The following is a 24,311-nucleotide window of genomic DNA, read 5'->3' on the forward strand; positions in this document are numbered from 1 at the left end:
AGGGAGTAAAGGTAAGGTACTCCCCACATCACCTATTGATATGGAGAAAATATAGGTACATAATTCAGAATAGTTGTGTTCTATACAGTTGCCCCAAACAATGACTACTGAACTGCTGCTTCAATGGGAAATACAAGATTAGGTTCCTGTGAGCCTCTGGTCACAATGTTTTCATCAACTGATCAATACATAATTTTGTTAAAGATACTTCATTCAGTATTTTTTTTATAATAAAACAATATTTCATTAGAGTATTTTTGTGTAATACACTACTGAGATCAACTCAAACACAGTACAAATATAGCACACGCATACTGTACAGCACTCACACAGCACATGCACTGTACAGTTCGCCACACACATATTGTACAGTGATCACATAAACAACACTGTGTTTATGTGTGTACATAAACAACACATACTGTTTACTGTGCCTTTATGCAAATAAAGTCCTAAAAAATATAAACAAAAATCAAGCAAAGTTTTACAAAAGCTGGCCGAGTGCACTGGCTCACATGTGTAATCCCAGAACTTTGGGAGGCCGAGACAGGCGGATCACCTAAGGTCAAGAGTTTGAGACCAGCCTGGCCAACATGGTGAAACCCCGTCTCTACTAAAAAGTAAAAATATAGATAAATAAATAAATAACTAGCCAGACATGGTGGTGCCCACCTCTAGTCCCAGCTACTCTAGAGGCTGAGGCAAGAGAATCGCTTGACCCTGGGAGGCTGAGGTTGCAATGAGCCAAGATCATCCCATTGCACTCTAGCCTGGATGACAGAGTTAGACTTTGTTTCAAGAACAAAGCAAAAACAAAACAAACATTAACAAAATTTCACTGTGGATGGAGCTGCAGGATGTGTGATGAGACACTGAACTGTGTAGTCTGACCTCTCAACCTTGGTGTGTCCCATGAAAACCGAGGTTGTATAACTGGCTCTTGTGCCTTGTTGACAGTGTCAGTGATTTTCTTACCCAAACTGGCTCCAAAAATTGTGTCAGCCTTGGCAGCTTAGCTTTTAACCTCAGATCCTTTTGCATCTCAAGTCATGTTCTCAGTAGTACTTAAACTTGAGACTGTGCTCAAGCATAGGGCCATTTTTCTGTTTTATTGACAATTTTTCCCAAGACAGAATTCCATTCTGATATCACCTTCCTTCATGTTGCCAAAGCCTTCTATGCTCATTTGCTGTGTGATGCACATTGTGTTTTTAACATCGTTCTTTACAATTTCTGTAACACCTTTTCAGTTTGATCAAACATTTTCCCAGCAGTTATCAACAGCCTGCTTGATACTGCCCCCAGGTTGTGTGGCCATAATCAAGAAGATGCATATTGTGACTGCTTCCAGGAGTCTATCCATGGTGGTTTCCTTGTTGGCATCGAGAGCCTCACAAGCCTTGTTACAAAGCTCCCTCATGTGGTGCATCGTGAAAGCCTTTAAAATGCCGTCTGAGGGACTGGAGAAGAGACGCAGTATTTGGGGGCATGAAAATAACTCCTACATTGGGGTGGGCACTTTCAAGTTCTTCATAGCAATGAACTGGGGCATTACTCACAAATCAAACTTTGAAGGCTAAGTTTTCACCCTGAAGATAGTGCTCAACTTCTAGGATGAAGCAGTGAAACCAATCCCAAAATATACTGGGCATCATCCATGCTTTTTTCTCCCACCTCCAATGGAAATGATACCTACTTCAGATTTTTCCCTGCAAGTGCTCAAGAATTTTGAGCTCTGTATATCATTAAGGGTTTGCATTTAAAGGTGCCCTTGGCATTGGTATACAATAACAAGCTTGCATACTCTTTGGATGAATTAAGGCCAAGGGCATTTCACAGGTTCATATCCCAATGACCTTGTAAAAACAAGCCAGTCCCATTAGTGCTGAAAACTAGCTCTTCCATATAACCTTTTCCCTGCATAACACTTTGCAAGTATTCTTACATAGTATCTTGATCTGCAAAACTCACCTCAACTTCAAGTTTAACATGTTTCATACCACATGGCCTTAAAATGTGGAAGCCAGCTAGCTCTCACATAGCCAAGAAGAGTTTAACATTTTCCTAACCCCGATTAACCTGTGGTGGGCTGAAAGCTGTTCAGTATGCTTTAAAAAAAAAAAAATGGTCATAATCTCACAAATCCATACATTTAGTCATTACTCTATCTTTTCCTTAGCTGTACCACAAACTAGAGATGTTACTATAGCACTCAGGTAGACTGGCAAATTTCCTCTTTCTTTTTCTAGATGTACGGTAATGTTGATTCATTAATACTGAACTTACACCAAGAACATTATAACTTCATGCCTAAATGAAACTTTTCTAACAGTATTTTCTCCATAAGGTACATCAGAGCTTTCTTGCTCTTAGTGACACTAGACACCACTTCCTGGCCCTTGTAAACAATAAAAATCATCAACAAAAAACACAAAAATGCAAACAACAAAACAACCTGACACTCATTAGACTAAGAAAAGGACACTTGTTTATAGTATGAGAGCTGAAACACAAAGGCACAGCATTGCTTTGTTCTACTTCAACTGGGAACATGTACATTGGGTAACTCAAATTTCTCACCACTCTGCACATCTACAAATGCCTGTGAAAGCACCTTAAGTATTGATTTAGGGGTTACAAATAAATTTTGGTGGGTAGGCAAATTTGAAATCCATGAATGAGGACTGACTGCACAATTCTCTCTCAGTATATGTGGAGGACTGGTTCTAGGACCACTACCATCCGCCAAAGCCCCTACCCCTACTCCTCATACTAGAATCTGTGCATACACAACTCCCACAGTCAGCCTTTATAGAACTCACCCACATGAAAAGTCTGCCCTCAAATTTGCCTTGCAAATCCTTTATTTTCCATCCAAGTTTGGTTAGGAAAAAAAAACAAAAAAGCCATGTGGAAGTGGACAAATGCAGTTCAAATCCATGTTGTTCAAGGGTCAACTATACTTAAAGCTACCGCTGTGTGACCTCAGGCAAGTCACTCGATCTCTTATGCCTCAATTTCCACCATAGTATAATGGAGAGAATAACTTAGCAAACAGTATCTGTTACATACCAGGCATTAGGAAAGTTTGGTCTGAACTGGAAAATACTCTACATCCCAAAAGAGAGGATCTAAAGTCACAGACGTCCTGGGATTGCTCAATGCTGCACTTCCTGCCATTCTGCAAATACTACTTTATGTCAATAAACTATGCCACTTGGTGAAAATCTACACTTGAACCAAACTTGTTTTTTAGAATGTTTTTTACTTTTTAGTCAATAGACAGGATCCAGTTATTTGTGTATGCTGAAGTAGGACCCAAAAGAATAAAAATTATAATGACAAAAGCCACCATCTGTTGAGTATTTGCTAGATGCCAGGGACTATGAAAAGCACCAAATCTTACTGCACACTCCTAACACCACAAAAGGTAGGACTTTTTATCACTCCCATTTTACTTATGAGGAAACTGAGACTCAGAAGTGATACAATCTGGCAAGAGGCACTGAGCTAAAAGTTCTGAAATCAGGATTCAAGTAAGATTCACCTGATGTCAAAAGTTTCTGTTCTTCACTATACATACTGCCTCTATGAAGTCTGGAACAAAACAGCTCTACCATGGTTTAGGATTCATCATGAGGTAGGTACTACATTCATCTTGATTTTTCAAATAAACTTACACAAAGAACAGTGAAGTAACTTGCCCAAAATTACACAGCTAAGCTCCTATCCTTTGAAGTTTATGGGTGGAGAATTAGAAGATTCCAAAAGCTTACAAAGAAGAAAAGATGGGAGAGGACTTTATACGACAAAAGGCAACAGCTGCAATGGCAGCCTTACTTATCCTTCCCTATCAATAACGCTTCCTCTACCCTCCGCCATACAGTTCGGTTCAAGTCCTTCCCTATCAATAACGCTTCCTCTATCCCTCCGTCATACAGTTCGGTTCAAGTCCTGTAGGAGGAGAAAAATATTTAATATCATGCTAATAGAAAGGGTTTCTGGTCAAAAGCACACACCTTTGAAACAAGGTTGAGGAGCTGCCTTATAAATATACGTATGTAATAGGGAATACTCATCTTTCATACCCTCAGCATGGATGAAAGTCTCTGGTATTAAAATGAGATAATTCAAGTGAATGCTTTACATACTTCCAAAATTATCTGATTTTAAAATGTTATTGTTTCCATAAGGGGGCATATGGATAGAGAAAGCAAGGAAAAACTATTCTTACTTTTCTAGGATTCTGTCCAACTATTAACATCAAAAACAAACACTGAATAGAATAAATGTAAAAATACCAATTTTCATCTATATCAGTGATTCTCACTTCTGGTTACATATTAGAATCCTGAAGAACTTTTCTTTCTTTTTTTTTTTTAATGGCGATGGAGTTTCACTCTTATTACCCAGGCTGGAGTGCAGTGGCACAATCTTGGCTCATTGCAACCTCTGCCTCCCGGATTCAAGCGATTCTCCTGCCTCAGCCTCCTGAGTAGCTGGGATTACAGGTGACCGCCACCATGCCTGGCTAACTTTTTGTATTTTTAGTAGAGATGGAGTTTCATTATGTTGGCCAGGCTGGTCTCGAACTTCTGACCTCAGGTGATCCACTTGCCTTGTTGCAGGGATTACAGGCATGAGTCACTGTGCCCAGCCAGAACTTTTTTAAAATACAGAATTTCTGGGTTGGAGTCTAGGCACTGGAAGGTTTTGAAAATTTGCCGGGTGATTCTAATGAGTAGTCGGCGTTGGAACCACCGATCTGTTCTTTTGTAACACAACAAGAACTAGCCCAGAGACTTCATTGCCGATAAATGACTCCTGAAGAGCTTCCCTCGGGTAAGGATGCGAGCAATACCAGGATCCACCGCTGGTGACAGCTGTAAGATGCAGCATGCCAAGCCAGGCAGTGCCCTACCACTCTCCAGAGTGGCAAAAGCATTGCCTCTTATCTTTAGTAGTCATTAGTAACATCAATCTACAAAACTCTTAAAATGCTAACAGAAGTAGAATTTGATATATTACACCAAAAGAAAAATAAATAGGGGGAAAAAAAATCCAGGACACATTGCGTATTTCCCAAAGTTTTAAACTCAAAAAATTCTAGCCACCAACATGTATCTTCAGATCTCTACTTGAAAGATAAATGCATAAAGCCATCACTAATCTGCCTCAGCCTATTCCTTCAGCCTCATTTTCCATTATTCCACCAAAGACCCCTTCCAGCTTGGCTCTAGTAAGTAGTTCTGCCAAATACACATGTGCTTAGCACGTTATTATTCTATTTTTCATGCCTATCTGGCTATCTTCTACTCAACTGTTTACAGTCAGCTTATTCGTATCTTTCAGAACAAATACAGTCATTTCAAACATACTATTGCCATTGTCTTAAAGATGCATCTATTATGGAAACATCCGTCAACTCAAATATCACTTATGTCTATTGTCCCACTGTGAGGAGAGGCTATAATTAACTCTCCTTTATATTCCTTGGCATGTATGACAGTCTCTGGTATTAATACAATTCAGCTGAATACTCCACTGTCTCAGTTAAGCAAAAAAAAAAAAAAAAAAAAAAATTACCGTTATGATCACATTAAATTGGCCTAATTATTTTTTACCCCGTATTAAAAAAATCACAATTTAGCACTCCATTTCACCAATACTTACTGTCATTTTGGTTCGAGACGTCTGACAACCCTGATCTAAAAAACATAAAAAATTTAAAATAAGACAAATACTCTTTCTTCAGAATTTTCTAAATCCCTATTTCTCATTAAATTTCACTAATTTAAAATGTGACTAAAGAAAATATTTTAGACATTTTAAGGGAAGAATTTCAAATTTGTATAAAGTATAGAAATATACAGGTAAATAAATTAATCCTTTTTTCCTTTTGCCCCCTCTGAAAGTATACACTGCTTTTGGGGAAATATTATTATATATTCTTAGATTTATATCTTAAAAGATATATATATATTTTTTAAAATTACAGCTTCTAAAGGGTTTTTGTTGTTCCTCCCAACCTACTCCCTAGCAATTCGATTTGCTAAAAATAATTTGCATTTAAAATTGCAGATGATACATGATAGGTAGATGTCTATTCTTTTTAAAATTTGTGTTATAACGCTGTTTAGCTTCTCCTCACTCTCAACTACACCTTGTTTTCTCAATTAGCATGAAATTTCAAAAAGACAATAAAACAAAAAGCAATACATTTATAAAAACAATATACAAGGGTGCTTCAACCCAGAGAATCTACGGAATTTAAGTTGCTGTTAAGCGATCTCCAAAATCAACTATTCATTATCAGTGTTTTGGATTCAGAACTACGTAAAGACTGATTTACAGGGTTTTCAAGTTATCACCTAAATTATTACATACCATAATGCAAGTTTTCAGGTCCTTTCTGAGTTGTCATGTTGGGCTCATTTTGTTGACAGTAGAAACGCAGTAAGCAATGTTGATCACAGAAATGTTTCATTTCCCCACGCCACTGAACTCGCTCTTTAAGAGTTCCTTGAGATTTACAACAGTCACACCTTGCAGCCTTAATTTAAAAAGGAAGGTTTCAGACATTGCAAGTTATTTTTGAAGATTTCCAGAAGTTTATCAGTGATTATTGCCAAATGTGATAAAACCGTGAGTGATAAAGAAAAATAGAACTATAATATAAATCATTTATAAACAGTAAAATGTACAATAAGTAAAAGTGGGAAAAAAAAAAAAAGAAGAAGCAATTTCTCAATTGACAAAGTTCCATCCTATACTTACCAGGAGCCAAAGACCAGCATCACAAAGGTAGGATAACTAAATACATATTGGTAGACCAAACCAATGTATTTTAATGTCTTTAAATACTTTTGAGGGCCATATAATATACTGGTAGAATCGTCTCCTACCATTATATTGAACATTTACGAGTAATGAACGGATTTCCCAGGTTTGTTGTACAAGACAAAGGCAATTTTGAAGCAAACTCTTATGATGGGAAATTTATGGATGTTAACTTGAACTATTTCAGTTTTTCAACAGTTTAATATAAATTTGAAAAGCTTTAATAAATACATGTATTTAATTTTAGTAACAAGAACTTTGAGTTCATGTTTTTAAACACTCAATGTTTAAATGTTCTGAAAACCAGTAATATCAATAAGACAAGCGATTTGACCCACATCTAGGAAAACAATCAGCCCAATGGGTCCACAACTTAACTTGCAATACCAAAAAATGATACAAGAAAAACAAATTAAAATTCAAAGAATGTACTTTATTTTGGTGAATCAATAATCTTGAGACAGATTTTTGTTTTTTAGGATCTTAATTTCCCTAGAGTTTGCCCATTTTCACTATTTCTTAACATCTTGACTAATGAGTGTGAAGAAAATATAAACGATATATCTTCAAATACAGAAAAATGATATAATTTCAAATACAGTTCTTTTCATAATTTAAGTTTCTGGTCTAGAAATGAACTACTATTATTTTTTTCAATTACCCTTTGGCTTGCCAGCTTTGAAATTTTGACAAAGTAATAACTGTTAAGTATTTTGCAGTTCATAATAATTGTGGCTACAGCTTTTCCTTTATTACTCTAATCTAGAGTTTTACACTGTGGATTTTGAAATTTCTCACGTTACAATTTCAACAGGAATTCTACAAATGCCACGTCAAAATTCCTGGTCAGGAATATTAACAAATGACTATGTTGACAAACAGGTCTTACATAACAAACATACCCCAAGGTTAGAACACAGGCTCTTTTTTTTTCTCCAGGTCAGGTATTTCTCCTGCTGAATAAATGTTAAGTGAATGAAGATTTATAGTACAAATTATGACTACTAAGTGATGCCAATATCACGACTCTTGTCCAAAAACTTGTGAATACAAATTTTATACTGCTGATGGTATTATATGATCATCTCACTAACAACAGCACTTAATATCAACCAAGATCATATTTTCACTCAATAATAAAAAAGACCCTTTGTTAAATTCTCACCAGCGAGACTGTTCTTCAAAATAACCATAGAATTGTTCCAGGGTTTCTTTTCTTTCTTTCAGTTTCTTTCTCCCTTTTTATAATTTATGCTCAAAAAAGAGACAAAGCATAAAGGAAGGAAATGGAAGCTTAATACTTTATTCATTGATTCTGAACAGCGCAAGAACCGAAAGCAGAGTTACAGCCTGACTACATTGTTCACTGAGAACCTGAAATAAGAGCCAAACCCGGTGTATCTTCTCTCTATAAATCTTCACAACAGCCCCGCAAAATGGGTACTGCAAACTAAGATCTAAAAAGATTAAATAACTAAGGTCAAATATTAAAAATGCAGAGATGGGATTCAAAAAGCAGACAACCAAGTCAAAACCCAGGCTTTATCCTGTACACTAAGCAATAAAGACAAAATGAGTTACTATAAATGACTAGAGAATAAATATCCTAACAATACAAATAAAATGCTATAAGATTCTCGATTTGACCTTTAAAATAGAAATCTGTATTAATTCAAATCATTACATGTACTATGCTGACTCTTAGTAGTAGTACTGCCATTTATACAATAATTTGGAAGATCAACAGCATAAAATCAAACACATTCCACCTAAAGAATTTGAACAATGGAATCACTTCATCGTTCTACAATTAGACACTTGGTTTTTATAGAACCAATACTTGAAGCTCCCTTCTTCTTTTAAAGGTTCAAAACAAATTTAGATAATTTCCCTCTACCCAAAGAAAAAAGGGCCAAGATTAACACCAATTTACAAAAGTAAACAAAATAGGCATGTATTTTTTCAGCCTGAAAAAATAGTAAGTGAGAACTCAATACTAATAATTCCAAGTTTAATGCCACAATCAAAATTTTGGAGGTTGTGAACTTTTGTTTCTTTTACATCCACTTCTGCAAACTCCTAGTAAAACGTTTGGAATTCAGTTAAAATATGACAGCCAATTTAAAAAGATCATTAATGATCATCATTCCTTACCAACACCAACACAACTCCACTCCAAGATGTATTCCCTAGCCATTTCCAAAAAACAACTACTAAGACACCATTAAAAATGAAATAAATGGGACATAAGTCTCTGGTTTTAAAAATACTGCATCATCTACTTTGTGGTTTTCTTGTCATTGTGAAATCAAGGAATAGCAAACTAAGGAGAAGGAGAGAAAAAAAAAAATCACAGGTTCAAACAAATCTAAGTAACAGCCAGGTACTAAACTCTGATTCAAAAACCTTAATCCAATCTATCACTAAACAGAAATTTCATTTTCAATAACTGGCCAAAGGTCATTCAGCCTAACCTGACCCAGTTCCTTTCACTTCTTGGATAGTTTCAACTTTTCATTTTTCGTTGATATATACACCTTTTTAAACTTTCCTATCTATTTGTTCCCTATTTCACCAAACAAACCTAATTTTCCAGGGGAGAACCATGAATATGAAAAAGATGGGGGTATTTTACAGACATTTTAAACAGAAATCCTTTATGACTTCTCAATACAGCTTTCTGAGCACAGTAGAGTGATTCACTACAAAAAAAAGAATGCAGTGATAAAAGGTGACTGGGTACTATGCAAAGCATAGGAATTCTCTGGTGACCAAAAAGATACATTTAAAGCAATATTCGAATATTATTCTTTTCCTAAAATTAATTTCAAAAACAATTTTAAAAAATGGATATAGCAGTTTATAAAGAAAAATTATAGAAGTCTAATATTATTAATTTAAAGCCCATCCATCATACTGTTAAGACTATTAGAGGGCATTTGTATTAAGAATTTAATATTGCCACCGTTCGCTACTTGTTTGGAAAACAAATCAAAATCTGTGTTAAAAACCTGTGCAATCGGAAGTAATATGGTTTAAGAAAAGCTTAGGTCTTAATAGACATAGCCTTGAGAAACAGTGGACCTTTTGAAATATTATCTTTACCAATTTATCAAACACCTTCTAGCTATTATTGCATTGCAATACTAAATCCTTTTTCTTAAAAACTTTTAAACTTACACAGATCAAAAGAACTATCTGGTTTTTCAATTTGCCCGGAAACATTTACCTGAGGAAAAGTAAAATCTACTTCTTTCTAAAAAGGTATCTGGGAGAAGAAAAATACATTAGTTGTATTTTCAGCATCTTTTGGTTGCATGATGTCACACGTTTCTTATTCCAGTTTAGAAGAGACAGGATTTAATACATCTCTATTTTAAATCTAGAAGCAAACCATGATATAAACCAGAAAACACAGCTCATTCAGTGACTTGTCAAGTAAAAAAATTTTTAAAGCATAAAACTAAATTTAAATAAATAAAAATGTAGAAGTTATTTATACTATAGGTAGTAGTCTCTCAATCTAAAGTGCAAAGATAAGAGAAGGTAAAAATACAATGTGTGTGCATGACCATTTAAGAAATGTTCATGGCTAAACATGAAATAACAGCCAGATTGGCTAGCTGTTGATTTTTAAGTTTCTGTGATGAAGCACTCTTTTTTCCTTTGGCTTGAAGCTTATTTTTCTGATAAGCCAGAATGATTTGTAAGGGTCATAGGTTTTAATGCACTAATATATAAACTTGTGAGTATTTAAATAAAAAAAGATAAATCATAAAAGGGGGAGGACCCCATAATTAGTTTACCACATTTTCAAGATGATATCATGGCAACAGTGAATAGAAGGGATGCATGGGGGGTATAAGAAAATACAATCTGACTCAAGTAGAAAGCACAGAGAATAAAGTTACCATTTGATTACAACAATGGCTGCATGCAGAAAAACCAAGGATGAATGAAGAGAGACAACTCTTCACATTTCAAAGATTGTGGTGCATATTGATTGTATAGAAAAATCAGCATTGCTACTTGCTTTATAAATTTCTACCATGTAACAAAAATAGTCTTACCTTTATTCCTCAGATTAGTATAATATATAAGTTATTACGTATATTATACAAAAATCTGTTTAAAATAAGGCAGGAATATATAATGTATTTAAGGTACAGAATACTGACATTAAACATAACTAGATGATTGTAACTTGGTATTTGACTAATGTATTTCTTGTATATTCTGAAAAGCACTGCTTCATTAAATCCTCATCACTAAATTCTGTATAAATGAAAATAGACATAACTATCTTTTAAAATAAGCAGTAAAGTGGAACACATGACAACATCTACAATAACATGGTCTTCTGCCAAAGAACATACCTTTGCTTCCCAAAAAGGGAAACAAATCCCAAACTTATCTATATACATATATATTTTTTTTAATTTAGAGACAAAGTCTTACTGTGTCTCCCAGGCCAGAGTGCAGTGGTGTGATCAGAGCTCACTGCCACCTCAAAAACCTGAGTTCAAGTGATCCTTCCACTTCAGCCTCCCAAGGAGCCAGGACTACAGGCATGCACCACCATGCCTGGCTAATTTTTTTATTTTTTGTAGAGTTGGGGTCTCGCTATATTGCCCAGGCTGGACTAGAACTCCCAACTTCAAACAACCCTCTCACTTCATCCTCCCAAAAGGCTGAGATTAAAGACGTGAGCCACTGCTCTCAGTAATCTTTTTTTTTCTTTTTGAGACAGGGTCTTGCTCTGTCACCTAGGCTTGAATGCAGTGGTGTAATCATAGCTCACCACAGCCTCGAACTCCTGGGCTCAAGCAATTCTCTTGTCTCATCCTGCTGAGTATCTGGGACTATAGGGGCATGACATCACACCTGGCTAATTTTTAATTTTTTTTTGCAGAGAGGGGCTCTATGTTCCCCAGGCTGGTCTTGAACTTCTGGCCTCAACTGATTCTCCCACCTCATACTCCCAAAGTGCTAGGAGTACAAGCATAAGCCACTGCGCCCAGCCCCAGTAATATTTTTTAAAGCTGGGAGATCATTCATTCAAAGAAAGAAGCCGAATAGAGAAATACATTCAGTATGTGCTGTGAACAACAACAAAAAAATCCTCCAAGAAAGATTATTATACATTAAAATTTTATATTCATAATTTTACAATTAGGCAGATATTTGTACAGTAAAATGACAGGGAAATCATCATCACATAGTAACAATTTCTGTCTTAAACAATAATAAACAATGCAAATAGATATAAAAATAAAATGGGATTTCCAAATTTGTACTCACTAAATGCCTTTATTGAGATTATCCAAAAGAAATTTTTAAAAATAAAACCTCCTAAACAATGGGCATAAAACTGCACTTGTATGTGCTGAACTAACATCAAGCATTTCAAGGCACTGAAGTAACGTTTTCTGAGGGATTTCTCAAAAACACTAATATCTATACACAAAACACTGGTTTAGACTAAAAGAAACACATTTTAGAGTGTATGTTAGTCCTCTGTGTATCTCTAAAATTTGAGCCTTAATTTTTAAAGTTTACATCACACAGAAGCAACAGTAAAGCAATGAAGTAACTTTTTTAAAAGTACATCAAAACTCTTAAGTCTCAATTACTTCACAGCTCTTAACAACTTGGAAATTACTTCACAGCTCTTAACTTGGAAAGCATCTTCCTCTTTTTATTTACAATGCTAGTTAACATGGTGAACTGCAGATATTAAAGAACTGCACCAGAACTCCTGCAATTCTCCTAGTAGTATCATTTTAATACCAATACCTTGATAAAGTAAACTAAATACTGTTCTTCATATTCAGTTATTTCATTTGTTTCTTTAGAGGGCTTAACAATTTTGAAGTCATGATGATGTCTGTCTTCACATGCTTTTTTTTTTTTTTTTTTTTTTTGACACAGAGTCTCACTCTGTTGCCCGGGCTGGAGTACAGAGGCACCATCTCACCTCATTGCAACCTCCGCCTCCCAGGTTCAAGTGATTTTTCTGCCTCAGCCTCCCGAGTAGCTGAGATTACAGGCATGCACCACTATGCATGGTTAATTTTTATATTTTTGGTAGAGACGGGGTTTTACCATGTTGGCCAGGCTGGTCTTGAACTCCCGACCTCAAGTGATCTGCCTGCCTTGGCCTCCCAAAGTGCTGGGATTACAGGAGTGAGCCACCGTGCTCAGCCTGCCTTCACATGCTTTACAACTGTACCCACAATGAAGTTTCGGCATTGAGATGGTTTTCCATGTTATCAACATAGGAATTAATGCTCTTTCCTTGTAATCTTTCTGACTACACACACTCCAAACTTACTCATTTTCTTATCTAGGAAGAAATTAATGCAATGTGTGAAAAGAGACTGACTTTATAAAAGTAGATGCTGGGGCAAGATGGCTGACTAGCCACGGCCAGGTAGAAGAGTTGCCCGGAGGGACTGAGAATGCTGGCGCACTCCTAACAGATCTTCAGAGGGACTGAGAATGCTGGTGCACTCCTAACAGATCTTCAGAGGGAAAGCACCAGGAGTAGAGGAGGGAAGACAGAGAGAAGCCTGTCTGAAGGGGAAGGAATCTAGGAACCTGCATGGGGCTATCACACACTAGGACTTGTTCTTGGCCCCCAATATGCTGAGGGCACAAGTTAGATGAACTGGCAGAGAGCAACCTGCTCTGGCCAAGGCCTCTGGAATCTCAGGAGAAGGAAACCCTTCAACCAGCAGGGACCACTGAGTTGGCAGGGAGAGCTGCTTAAAGAAGTTGTAGGGGCAGCAAGCCAGCTGATGTGGAGCCCAGAGGGTTTGGTGCTGGGGCCTCTGTAGTGAAGCACAGCCAAGGATGACCATCCACCTAGAATCAACTTGCTCCCATAGGAGACTTTAACCCTAGGGCAACTGTCAGATCTGAACTCTGCAGGGAGGCCTTGCCCATAAGAAGGGGCCAGTCTGACCGGAGCAGCCCTTGGTCTGTCGGCCTGTTGCAGGCTCCTAGTCTGACAGTACCTGCTTTAAGGTCAGCCTCGAGTGTCCTAGGAGCCCTCATCATAGCTTCTACCCTGGCAGACTGAACCTGACCACTGGAGAGCCCCAGTGGGGTGGCCCCCACAGACATGCAGCAGCGTCATCTATTCCCTCCCCATACTGCAGCTTCCCCTGGGGCCCACGGATACCTCCCACATCCCTTTGCCATGTGCAGGCAGGTTTTGCTTGCCTCACCCAGCCAGCACCCACGTGTACGTGTGCACCCTGCCCTGCCACTCATGCAGTGGGAGTGCACTTCACCCCCACCTTGCCCCACCAACAACACTGCAGTTAGAGCCTTAGCAGTCAGTCCCGCCCCTACCACAACCTGGCCCTTTCACCAACACTGCCAAGAGTAAAACTAGGCACACAAACAGTGGACACTCCACCTCCCTGAGCGACCAAGAGCCCTCTGAGAATGCACAAAGACCTGCACCTGCCAGCGCCCTGCCACCACCACCATCAGCACAACCACAGGCACAGCAGCTGACAGGGGCTCCCCACTCCACCCCCCAGCCACATTGCATCCACCACTGTGGCAAGTGCAGGCTAGGAGGCAGGCACCCCAGCACCAACTAGCATCCTGCCACAGCCAACTAGTGTGTACTCCACCACACTGCACTGCTGCTGGCACATGCCAATGAGGATGGATCCTGCTGTCACCTCACTACCAAATGCTTTGACACCATCCATAGAGTGTAGTGATCAGTGGCCCCAAACATGTCAGTCTCCCCAGCGCAGTGGATACCTAAGCTCCAGGAGACAGAATAAAGTAGACACTGATACAAGTACCCCAGAGTTAAAGCACACAGTCCAGGAGTTGGGAACTCAGCACTGGTCCCTTAAAATCTTCCAGAAACACAGTCACTTGGCTGTATCCACCTTATTCCACAATTAAACCCTCAAGGCCATCAAATATAGGATAAAAGAAAAAAAAATTGGCCGGGCACAGTGGCTCACGTCTGTAATTCCAGCACTTTGGGAGGCAGAGGCAGGTGGATCACTTGAGGTCAGGAGTTCGAGACCAGCTTGGCCAACATGGTGAAACCCCGTCTCTACTAAAAATACAAAAATGAGCTGCGTGTTGTGGCGTATGCCTGTAATCCCAACTACTCGGGAAGCTGACAATCACTTGAACCCGGGAGGCGGAAGTTGCAGTAAGCCAAGATCATGCCATGATACTCCAGCCCAGGCCACATAGCAAGACCCTGTCTCAAAAAAACAACAAACAAACAAAAAAACAGCAACCTCAAAGGTTGAAGGAGTATAAGCCCACAAAGATAAAAAAGAACCAGCACAAGAACCCTGACAACTCAAAAAGCCAGAGTACCTTCTTTCCTCCAAATGGCTGTACTACCTCTCCAGTAAGGGTTCTAAATCAGGCAGAGATGGCTGAAATAACAGAAACAGAATTCAGAATATGGACAGGAACAAAGATCACTGAGAAGCAAGAGCACACTGAAACCCAATCCAAGGAACAAAGCAGGAGCTTACAGACAAAATACCCCATATAGAAAAGAATGTAACTGACCTGATAGAGCTGAAAAACACACTACAAGAATTTCATAAGGCAATCACAAGTATTAACAGCAAAATAGACCAAGCGGAAGAAAGACTCTCAGAGCTTGCAGACTGGCCTTGTGAAATAACACAGACAAGAATACAGAGCAAAAGAATAAAAAGGATTGAGCAAAACCTCCAGGAAATATGGGATTACGTAAAGAGACCAAATCTACAACTCAATTGGTGTCCCTGGAAGAAATGGGGAGAGTATAAGCAACTTGGAAAACCTATTTCTGGATATCATCCATGAGAACTTCCCAACCTAGCTAGAGAGGCTAACATTCAAATTCAGGAAAGGTAGAGAACCCCAGTATGATACTTCATAAAAAGATCATTCTCAAGGCACATAAACATCAGATACAAGATTTAAATGAAAGAAAAAAATGTTAAAAGGCAGCTAGAGAGAAAGGTCAGGTCACCTACAAATAGAAACTCATCGGACTAATAGCAGACTTCTCAGGAGAAACCCTACAAGAAAGAAGAGATTGGGGGCCAATATTCAACATTTTTTTTTAATTTAACACCAGTGCCACTTGCCAACCAGAATTTCATATCCCACCAAACTAAGCTTCATAAGTAAAGGAGAAATAAGATCCTTTTCAGACAAGCAAAATCTGAAGGTATTTGTCACTACCAGACCTGCCTTACAAGAGCTCTTGAAGGAAGCACTAAATATGGAAAGGAAAGACCATTAACAGCCACTACAAAAACACACTTAAGTACAGACCAGTGACACTATAAAGCAACCACATAAACAAGACAGAAAAATAACGAGCTAACATCATGATGACAGGATCAAACCCACACATATCAATACTAACCTTAAATGTAAACAGGCTAAATGCCCCAATTAAAAGGTACACAGTGGCTTGGATACGGAAACAAGACCCACTGGTATGCTATTTTCAAGAGACTCATCTCACATGCACTGACACACATAGGCTCAAAATAAAGGGATGGAGAAAAATCTACCACGCAAATGGAAAACAGAGAAAAGCAGGGGTTGCCTCAGACAAAACAGACTTTGAACCAACAAAGATCAAAAGAGACAAAGAAGGTCATTACATAATGGTAAAGGGTTCAATTCAACCATCAGACCTAATTATCCTGAACATAAATGCACCCAACACAGGAGCACCCAGGTTCATACAGGAAGTTCTTAGAGACGTACAAAGAGACTCAGACCCCCAGACAATGCTCCAATGACAGTATCAGACAGATCGTCGAGGCAGACAATTAATGAAGATATTCAAGACCTGAACTCAGCACAGAATCAAATGGACACCCCAAAACAACAAAATATACATTCTTCTCACTGTCACATGGCACATACTCTTAAAATTGATCACATAATCACATATAAAACATTTCTCAGTAAATGCAAAAGGACTGAAATCATAACCAAAAGTTTCTTGGATCACAGTACAATCAAGTTAGAAATCAAGACTAAGAAATTCATTCAAAACCATACAAACATGGAAACTGAATAACCTGTTCCTGAACAACTTTTAGGTACATAATGAGATTAAGGCAGAAACCAGTTAATTATTTGAAACCAACAAGAACAAAGATACAACGTACCAGAATTTCTGGTACATAGCTAAGGCAGTGTTGAGAGGGAAATTTATAGCACTAAATGTCCACATCAAAAAGTTAGAAAGATCTCAATTTAACAACCTAACATCACAACTAAAAGAACTAGAGAATCAAGAGAAAACCAACCCCAAACCTAGCAGAAGACAAGAAATAACCAAAATCAGAGCTGAACTGAAGAAGATTGAGACATGAAAAACCATACAAAAGATCAATAAATCCAGGAGTGGTTTTTTTTTTGGGGGGGGATTAATAGACTGCGAGCTAGACTAATAAAGAAAAGAGAGAAGACCCAAATAAACACAATTAGAAACAATAAAGGGGATATTATTACCACTACCCCACAGAAATACAAATAACCACCAGAGATTACAATGAACACCTCTGTGCACATAAACTAGAAAATCTAGAAGAAATGGACAAATTCCTAGACACATATATACCCTCCCAAGACTGAGCCAGGAAAAAATTGAATCCCTGACCAAACCAATAATGAGCTCCAAATTAGAATCAGTAATAAATATCCTACCAACCAAAAAAAGTCCAGAACCAGATGGATTCACAACACAATTCTACCAGATGCACAAAGAAGAGCTGGTATCGCTCCTACTGAAACTATTCCAAAAAATTGACGAGGGGGGACTTCTCCCTAACTCATTCTATGAGGCCAGCATCATAATGATACCAAAAACTGGCAAAGACACAACAAGAAAATAAAATTTCAAGCCAATATCCTTGATGAACATCAATGCCAAAATCCTCAACAAAATACTGCCAAACCAAATCCAGCAGCACATTGAGGAGGCTTATGCAGCATGATCAAGTGGGCTCTATCACTGGGATGCAAGTTAAGTTCAACATACGCAAATCAATAAATGTGATTCATTACACAAACAGAACTAAAGACAAAAACCACATGATTATCTCAATAGATGCAGAAAAGGCTTTCAATAAAATTCAACATCCCTTCATGTTAAAAACTCTCAATAGGCCGGGCACGGTGGCTCACGCCTGTAATCCCAGCACTTTGGGAGGCTGAGACGGGCGGATCACAAGGTCAGGAGATAGAGACCATCCTGACTAACACGGTGAAACCCCGTCTCTACTAAAAACACACACAAAAAAATTATCCGGGCATGGTGGCGGGTGCCTGCAGTCCCAGCTACTCAGGAAGCTGAGGCAGGAGAATGACGTGAACCCAGGAGGTGGAGCCTGCAGTGAGCCGAGATGGTGCCACTGCACTCCAGCCTGGGTGACAGAGCGAGATGCCGTCTCAAAAAAAAAAAAAAAAAAAAAAAAAAACTCTCAATAAACTAGATATTAAAGAAATATACCTCAAAATAAGAGTCAACTATGACAAATCCACAGCGAACATCATACTGCATGGGCAAAAGCTGGAAGCATGCATTCCCCTTGAAAACTGGCATAAGACAAGGATGCCCCCTCTCACCACTCCTGTTCAACACAGTATTGGAAGTCCTGGCCAGAGCAATCAGGAGAGAGAAAGAAATAAAGGGCGTCCAAATAGGAAGAAAGGATGTCAAACTTTCCCTGTTCACAAATGACATGATCCTATATCTAGAAAACTCCACACACTCAGCCCAAAAGTTCCTTCAGCTAATAAACAATTTCAGCAAAGGATACAAAATCAATGTACAAAAATCACCAGCTTTTCTATATGCCAACAACAATCAAGCTGAGAGCTAAACTAGAAACACAATCTCATTGAAAATTGCCACAAAAAGAATAAAATACCTAGGAATACAGCCAATCAGGGAGGTGAAAAATCTCTACAAGGAGAACTACAAAATACTGCTCAAAGAAATCAGAGATGACACAAACAAATGGAAAAATATTCCATGCTCATGGATAAAAAGAGTCAATATCATTAACATAGCCATACTGCCAAAGCCATTTACAGATTCAATGCCATTCCCATTAAACTACCAATGACACTCTTCGCAGAACAACAACAACAAAAACATGTCTTCAATTCTATGGAACCAAAAAAGAGCCCAAGTAGCCAAGGCCATCCTAAGCAAGAAACGCAAAAAGAACAAAGCTGGAGGAATCATGCTACCTGACTTCAAACTATGCTATAGGGATACAGTAACCAAAACAGCATGGTACTGGTACAAAAGCAGACACGTAGACCAATGGAACAGAATAAAGAGCCCAGAAATGAGGCCGCACACCTACAACTATCTGATCTTCAACAAACCTGACAAAAACAAGCAATGAGAAAAAGATTCCCTATTCAATAAATGCTGCTGGGATAACTGGCTAATGATATGGAGAAGACTGAAATTGGATCCCTTCCTTACACCACACACAAAAATTAACTCAAGATGGATTAAAGACTTAAATGTAAAACCCAAAACTTTAAAAACCCCTGAAGCCAACCTAGGCAATACCATTCTGGACATAGGAACCAACAAAGATTAAGATGCCAAAAGCAACTGCAACAAAAGCAAAAACTGACAAATGGGATTTAATTAAAGAGCTTCTGCACAGAAAAAGCATGCACACATATGTTTGTTGTAGCACTACTCACAACAGCAAACACTTAGGGTCAACCTAAATGCCTACCAATAGTAGAGTGGATAAAGAAAATGTGGTTCATATATACCACGGAATACTATGCAGCGATAAAAAAGAGATTATATCCTCTGAAGGAACATGGATGGGACTGGAGGCCATTATCCTTAGCAAACCAACACAGGAAAAGAAAAGCAAAAGATGAGAACACAAACACATAATAGGGGAACAACAGACACTGGGGCCTACGAAAGAGTGGAGGGTAGGAGGAGGGAAAGAAACAGGAAAAATAACTAATGGGTAGTAGGTTTAATACCTGGGTGATAAAACAATCAGTATAACATGACCCAAACTGACCTATGTAACGATGGGTCATTTACCCATCATTTACCATGCCCCAAATTGACCTATATAAAAAACCTGCACATGTACTCCTGAACTTAAAAGTTAAATTTTAAAAGTGGATTTAGTATGACACATACACATACACACATTTATAGTTTCAAATTAAATGCTTCTGGTCTCTACTTAGCATTCCTTTCAATCTTAAAGTCCCCCAAAACTCACAATTAAAAAGACGAAAAGCCAAAAAGGAGCAAGATGTTTCTAAAATATATCCCAAGTATCCAAAACAATTACCTGCTAACATTCAACACTGATAACATAGTCAAAAGTATTTCTATTTAGTTGTGCACGGTGGCTCACACCTGTAATCTCAGCACTTTGGGAGGTTGAGCAGGACAGATCACATGAGGTCAGGAGTTCGAGACCAGCCTGGCCAACACAGTGAAACCCTGTCTCTACTGAAAGTATAAAAATTAGCTGGGCGTGGTGGCACACGCCTGTAATCCCAGCTACTTGGGAGGCTGAGGTACAAGAACTGCCTGAACCTGGGAGGTGGAGGTTGCAGTGAGCCGAGATGGTGCCACTGCACTCTAGCCTGGGTGACAGAGATTCCATCTCAAAAAAAAAAAAAAAAAAAATTCTACTTAGTGAAATAAAGACACAACAAATTTTAGAAAAACATCCATTTTGTTAAACTACAATGCTGAAAATATAGGTATATCCTAATCTTTTGGTAATGCTTCAGTTATTAAAAAAAGAGATAAAAATGCTACTTCAAACAAGCAGAAATGACAATTTTAACGAGTATTATCAGGGTGAGGCCTTAAGTGTGCACATTTTTAAAATAAATGAGTTGCCAGATTTATAATGGTAACAGCTACAACGTTTTTTAAGACTGGTTAAAGTAGCTGCTATAATAAAGGAGTTACTCGCCTTGTAGTACCAATCCTGAAATTTTTTACAGCAGTCTTCACTGCAGAAATCTCTCACAACACCATCGAGTTCTTTAGTTGCTCCCTTCTTACACAGCTGAGAACAATAGTTGCAAGTAACACATCTCAATCCTAAACGTCTTGCAAAATCCTGTTTGTATAATAATTTGCAGCCTGAAAAATATAAGGTTTATATATTAAAACAAAAAACACACAAAAACTAATTATTGAGCAGAGACAGATCTTAATTGGTCAAGATTTTTCCTCTCCTGATCAAAACTGCAAAATCTACTATAATCAATATCAACCTATAAAAATTAGAACAGAATATGGGGTATTTTATTAGATAACATATTATCTAACATGGTTAAAATAATGTTTCAAGACATTAAAATCTAGTAATGTCTCAGAATTATTTTATTTGTTCTATTTAAATAGAATCTTGCTTGGGCCGGGGAAATAGATAGATAGAATCTTAAGTATCAAAGTAAGCATATCTTATACAAACAGGCATTTTAGAAAAAGGAACAATGTAGACTACTGAGAGGCTCTGAGTAAACTTATAGAGATGTTCAACCTAAGCAGGCATTTTAGCTAATTTTTCAAGCTTACCTGTCTTACATGGACCTTCAGGGAAATAAAACAGATTTATTGACTTGCCCAAAGAAAACACTTTTGTTATCTAGTCCTTTAATGAAGTATTTCTTTTTTCTAGTACATAAACGCATTAAGTACTTTTACATATCTTATTTATTCCCTATACCATCTCTACAAGAATCAATACTCTATACTTATACTGTGCTATGTAAGTAGAATGACTTACATGTTATCTACTAAAATCCTATTCATCCTTTCATAAGGACCTCAAATTATACCCCTACCACAAATGCTGCCAACGTCAACCTAGTTTAAAATGACATTTCCTATTTGCAAACATGAACTGCAATTGTTTTCTACATAATTTATTTAGCAATCATTTATGTACTGTCCTATGACTTGTTACCTTGAACTATATTTTAAAATATTCTTTAAAATTTACCTTTTTAGCTTTATCTAACTAGAGTTTGACGGTAATACTAGGTATTATGTGTTTTGTTATTTCTGACAGGTTCTAGCAGAGAACTAGGTGCAGCAAGAGAAAGCAAAAAACATGTCATTTAACAGGAAAAAAACACACGTTCTTTTTTAAAATGCTATTACACCCAGCTGGATGTATAAATCCCTCCAACTGAAAATTATCTTCTTGAATGTCAATTACCTATTTGCTGCTAATTGTCTATTCATTTTAGTAAAGTTCATATAATCCAAATGGTAGACAATTAATAACATACATGAGCAACCAACATCAGTATGTTCAGATTTATGAATCAGTAAGAATGTCATTGCACAACTCAAATGTAAAAAGACTAATTCAGAATCAATCTTTTCAATGAAACATTATAAGATTTGCCATTTTTCATTATAGCTTTGATCTTAACAGTGAAACATAGTTACTTTCCATTTCAGGTGAAATGTACAAAATTAAATTTAAATAGGAATGCCTTGTTTTATAAGCAAGCAGCACCCTCTTACGGACATGACTTTACATTACATGTTAAGACTGTAAATGAGGCCGGGCGCGGTGGCTCAAGCCTGTAATCCCAGCACTTTGGGAGGCCGAGATGGGTGGATCACAAGGTCAGGAGATCGAGACCATCCTGGCTAACACGGTGAAACCCCATCTCTACTAAAAAATACAAAAAACTAGCCGGGCGAGGCGGCGGGTTCCTGTAGTCCCAGCTACTCGGGAGGCTGAGGCAGGAGAATGGCGTGAACCCGGGAGGCGGAGCTTGCAGTGAGCTGAGATCCGGCCACTGCACTCCAGCCTGGGCGACAGAGCGAGACTCCGTCTCAAAAAAAAAAAAAAAAAAAAAAAAAGACTGTAAATGAACGCACTAGTTGAATGAACTGAACTGATAAATCTTTTAATTTTGCTGTCATTCTCCACTGCTGACATTTAGGATTTTCCCACCTTTCTCTTACTCCAAACTAGCAGTTAGGAATCCACAGAAAAAGTAGATCCAGAAAAAATTATTCCTCATTAAAAAATTATAGGTAAAGATAGCAGACAGGAAAGCTGGGAGTTCAGTGCCAAGGGCCCAAGATAGAAAGTGAAAGCCAGCTTAGAGCAAGAATGTCACCTTTGGGAACAGGAATTAACAAGAACCCCAAAATCCATAGCTACAATCCTCGTTCCTATCTCTGGATAAGTAGATTTAGAATTTGAATTCATCTGTATAATCTGCTGCCTGGCACCAGAGCAGCAAAAGTGTAGATAAGAGGAAAGGGAATTCTTGAACATACTAAAACAGAACCCAGCGTTTCCCTGGCACCCCAAATTGAATACCTAAAAGTTCCCATTTTAGTACTGCCATATGTGATTTTCTTTCTGGTATACATATTGAAAACCTTTGCAGGTTAAGTAGTGAGCTGGGCAGGGAAAATGGAGCTAATGTTCAGAAAACAATTTTAATCCACTTGGAGAACCAACCTTCCGACCACAACGTGTAGGTTTAGAAATAACATGGTATGACCACGCTTTTATTTTATTCTAAAACTTTAATGAAATAAGAGGTTATCAAATTTTTAGAGAGAAAACCATCTTGAAGCCCATGTCTACAAACACATATAAAATAACAAAACAAGTCAGCAGAAACGTAAACTCAATTTTTTTGTTTGGCTACATTAAAACTGTGCAGCCACTCTGGATATATTAAAGTATTTTGGCAAAAAACATTAAATATCAATAAATGTTATGAACAACACTGTATATACACTTGCCTTCACTACAGAAAGGTCTCTTAACGCCAGAGAAATTTACTGTTTCATGAAGAGTCTTCTCCTCTTGACAGTATTCGCAATATGTAACTATGCAATGCAACTTCTTATAGTCATCTGAACAAGTTTTGCTGCAGAACTGATGCACTTTGTTCTAAATGCACAATGGGAACCTTGGTAAGTATATGACAACCACCTCGAGAACAAGCTTAAGAAATAAACAAGCCACTTTCACAGAAGCAAAGTTAAATCATTTACCTATTTGATGTTAAGATCCTTGGGGATACATTTCCTACAGGCCATGGATGCCTAGTTTAACCAATTCACTGCCAAATTTAAACATAGCTCCACAAAATTCAATGCCATTAGCTACCCTAAAATTGGTCAATGAAAGTAAAAGTATCACTAAATAAGATGATAGACTGGTGTTGCTAACATAATTGGAGAAATGGGAAGAAAATGATGGAAAATACAGCATAGGTAAACTAAAAAAAGATAAAAATTATGACACTAATAATATTTTCAGTCAAAAAGAAAAATCCTTTGTCGAGTATAAACAAGTAGGCTCCACCACATCCCCAGCACACACCTTAGCAGTAACACATCATCATGGGTAAAGCATCCAATCTGGTGCCATCACACAGTG

General features: G+C 37.7%; 1 protein-coding gene across 19 annotated transcripts in view; it reads right to left on the minus strand.

The window, feature by feature from the left end:
* The window catches only part of ZMYM2 (zinc finger MYM-type containing 2), a 133,379-nt gene that overhangs the window by 31,245 nt on the left and 77,823 nt on the right, over positions 1 to 24,311 (minus strand). For all 19 annotated transcript variants that reach the window (XR_004178610.1, XR_004178609.1, XM_021929473.2 and 16 more), the window contains 4 exons: positions 23,669 to 23,819; positions 20,850 to 21,022; positions 6,388 to 6,553; positions 5,674 to 5,708 (listed from right to left, as the gene is read on the minus strand). Coding sequence is in view for 17 of the 19 variants with exons in the window: in XM_021929473.2 (XP_021785165.1) it covers positions 5,674 to 5,708; positions 6,388 to 6,553; positions 20,850 to 21,022; positions 23,669 to 23,819 (525 nt within the window). In the remaining 2 variants the exon portion in view is untranslated. The remainder of the gene's footprint in view (positions 1 to 5,673; positions 5,709 to 6,387; positions 6,554 to 20,849; positions 21,023 to 23,668; positions 23,820 to 24,311) is intronic.

This window comes from Papio anubis, chromosome 15 (genome assembly GCF_008728515.1).
Source record: "Papio anubis isolate 15944 chromosome 15, Panubis1.0, whole genome shotgun sequence".
In the NCBI taxonomy this organism is placed as follows: Eukaryota; Metazoa; Chordata; class Mammalia; order Primates; family Cercopithecidae; genus Papio; species Papio anubis.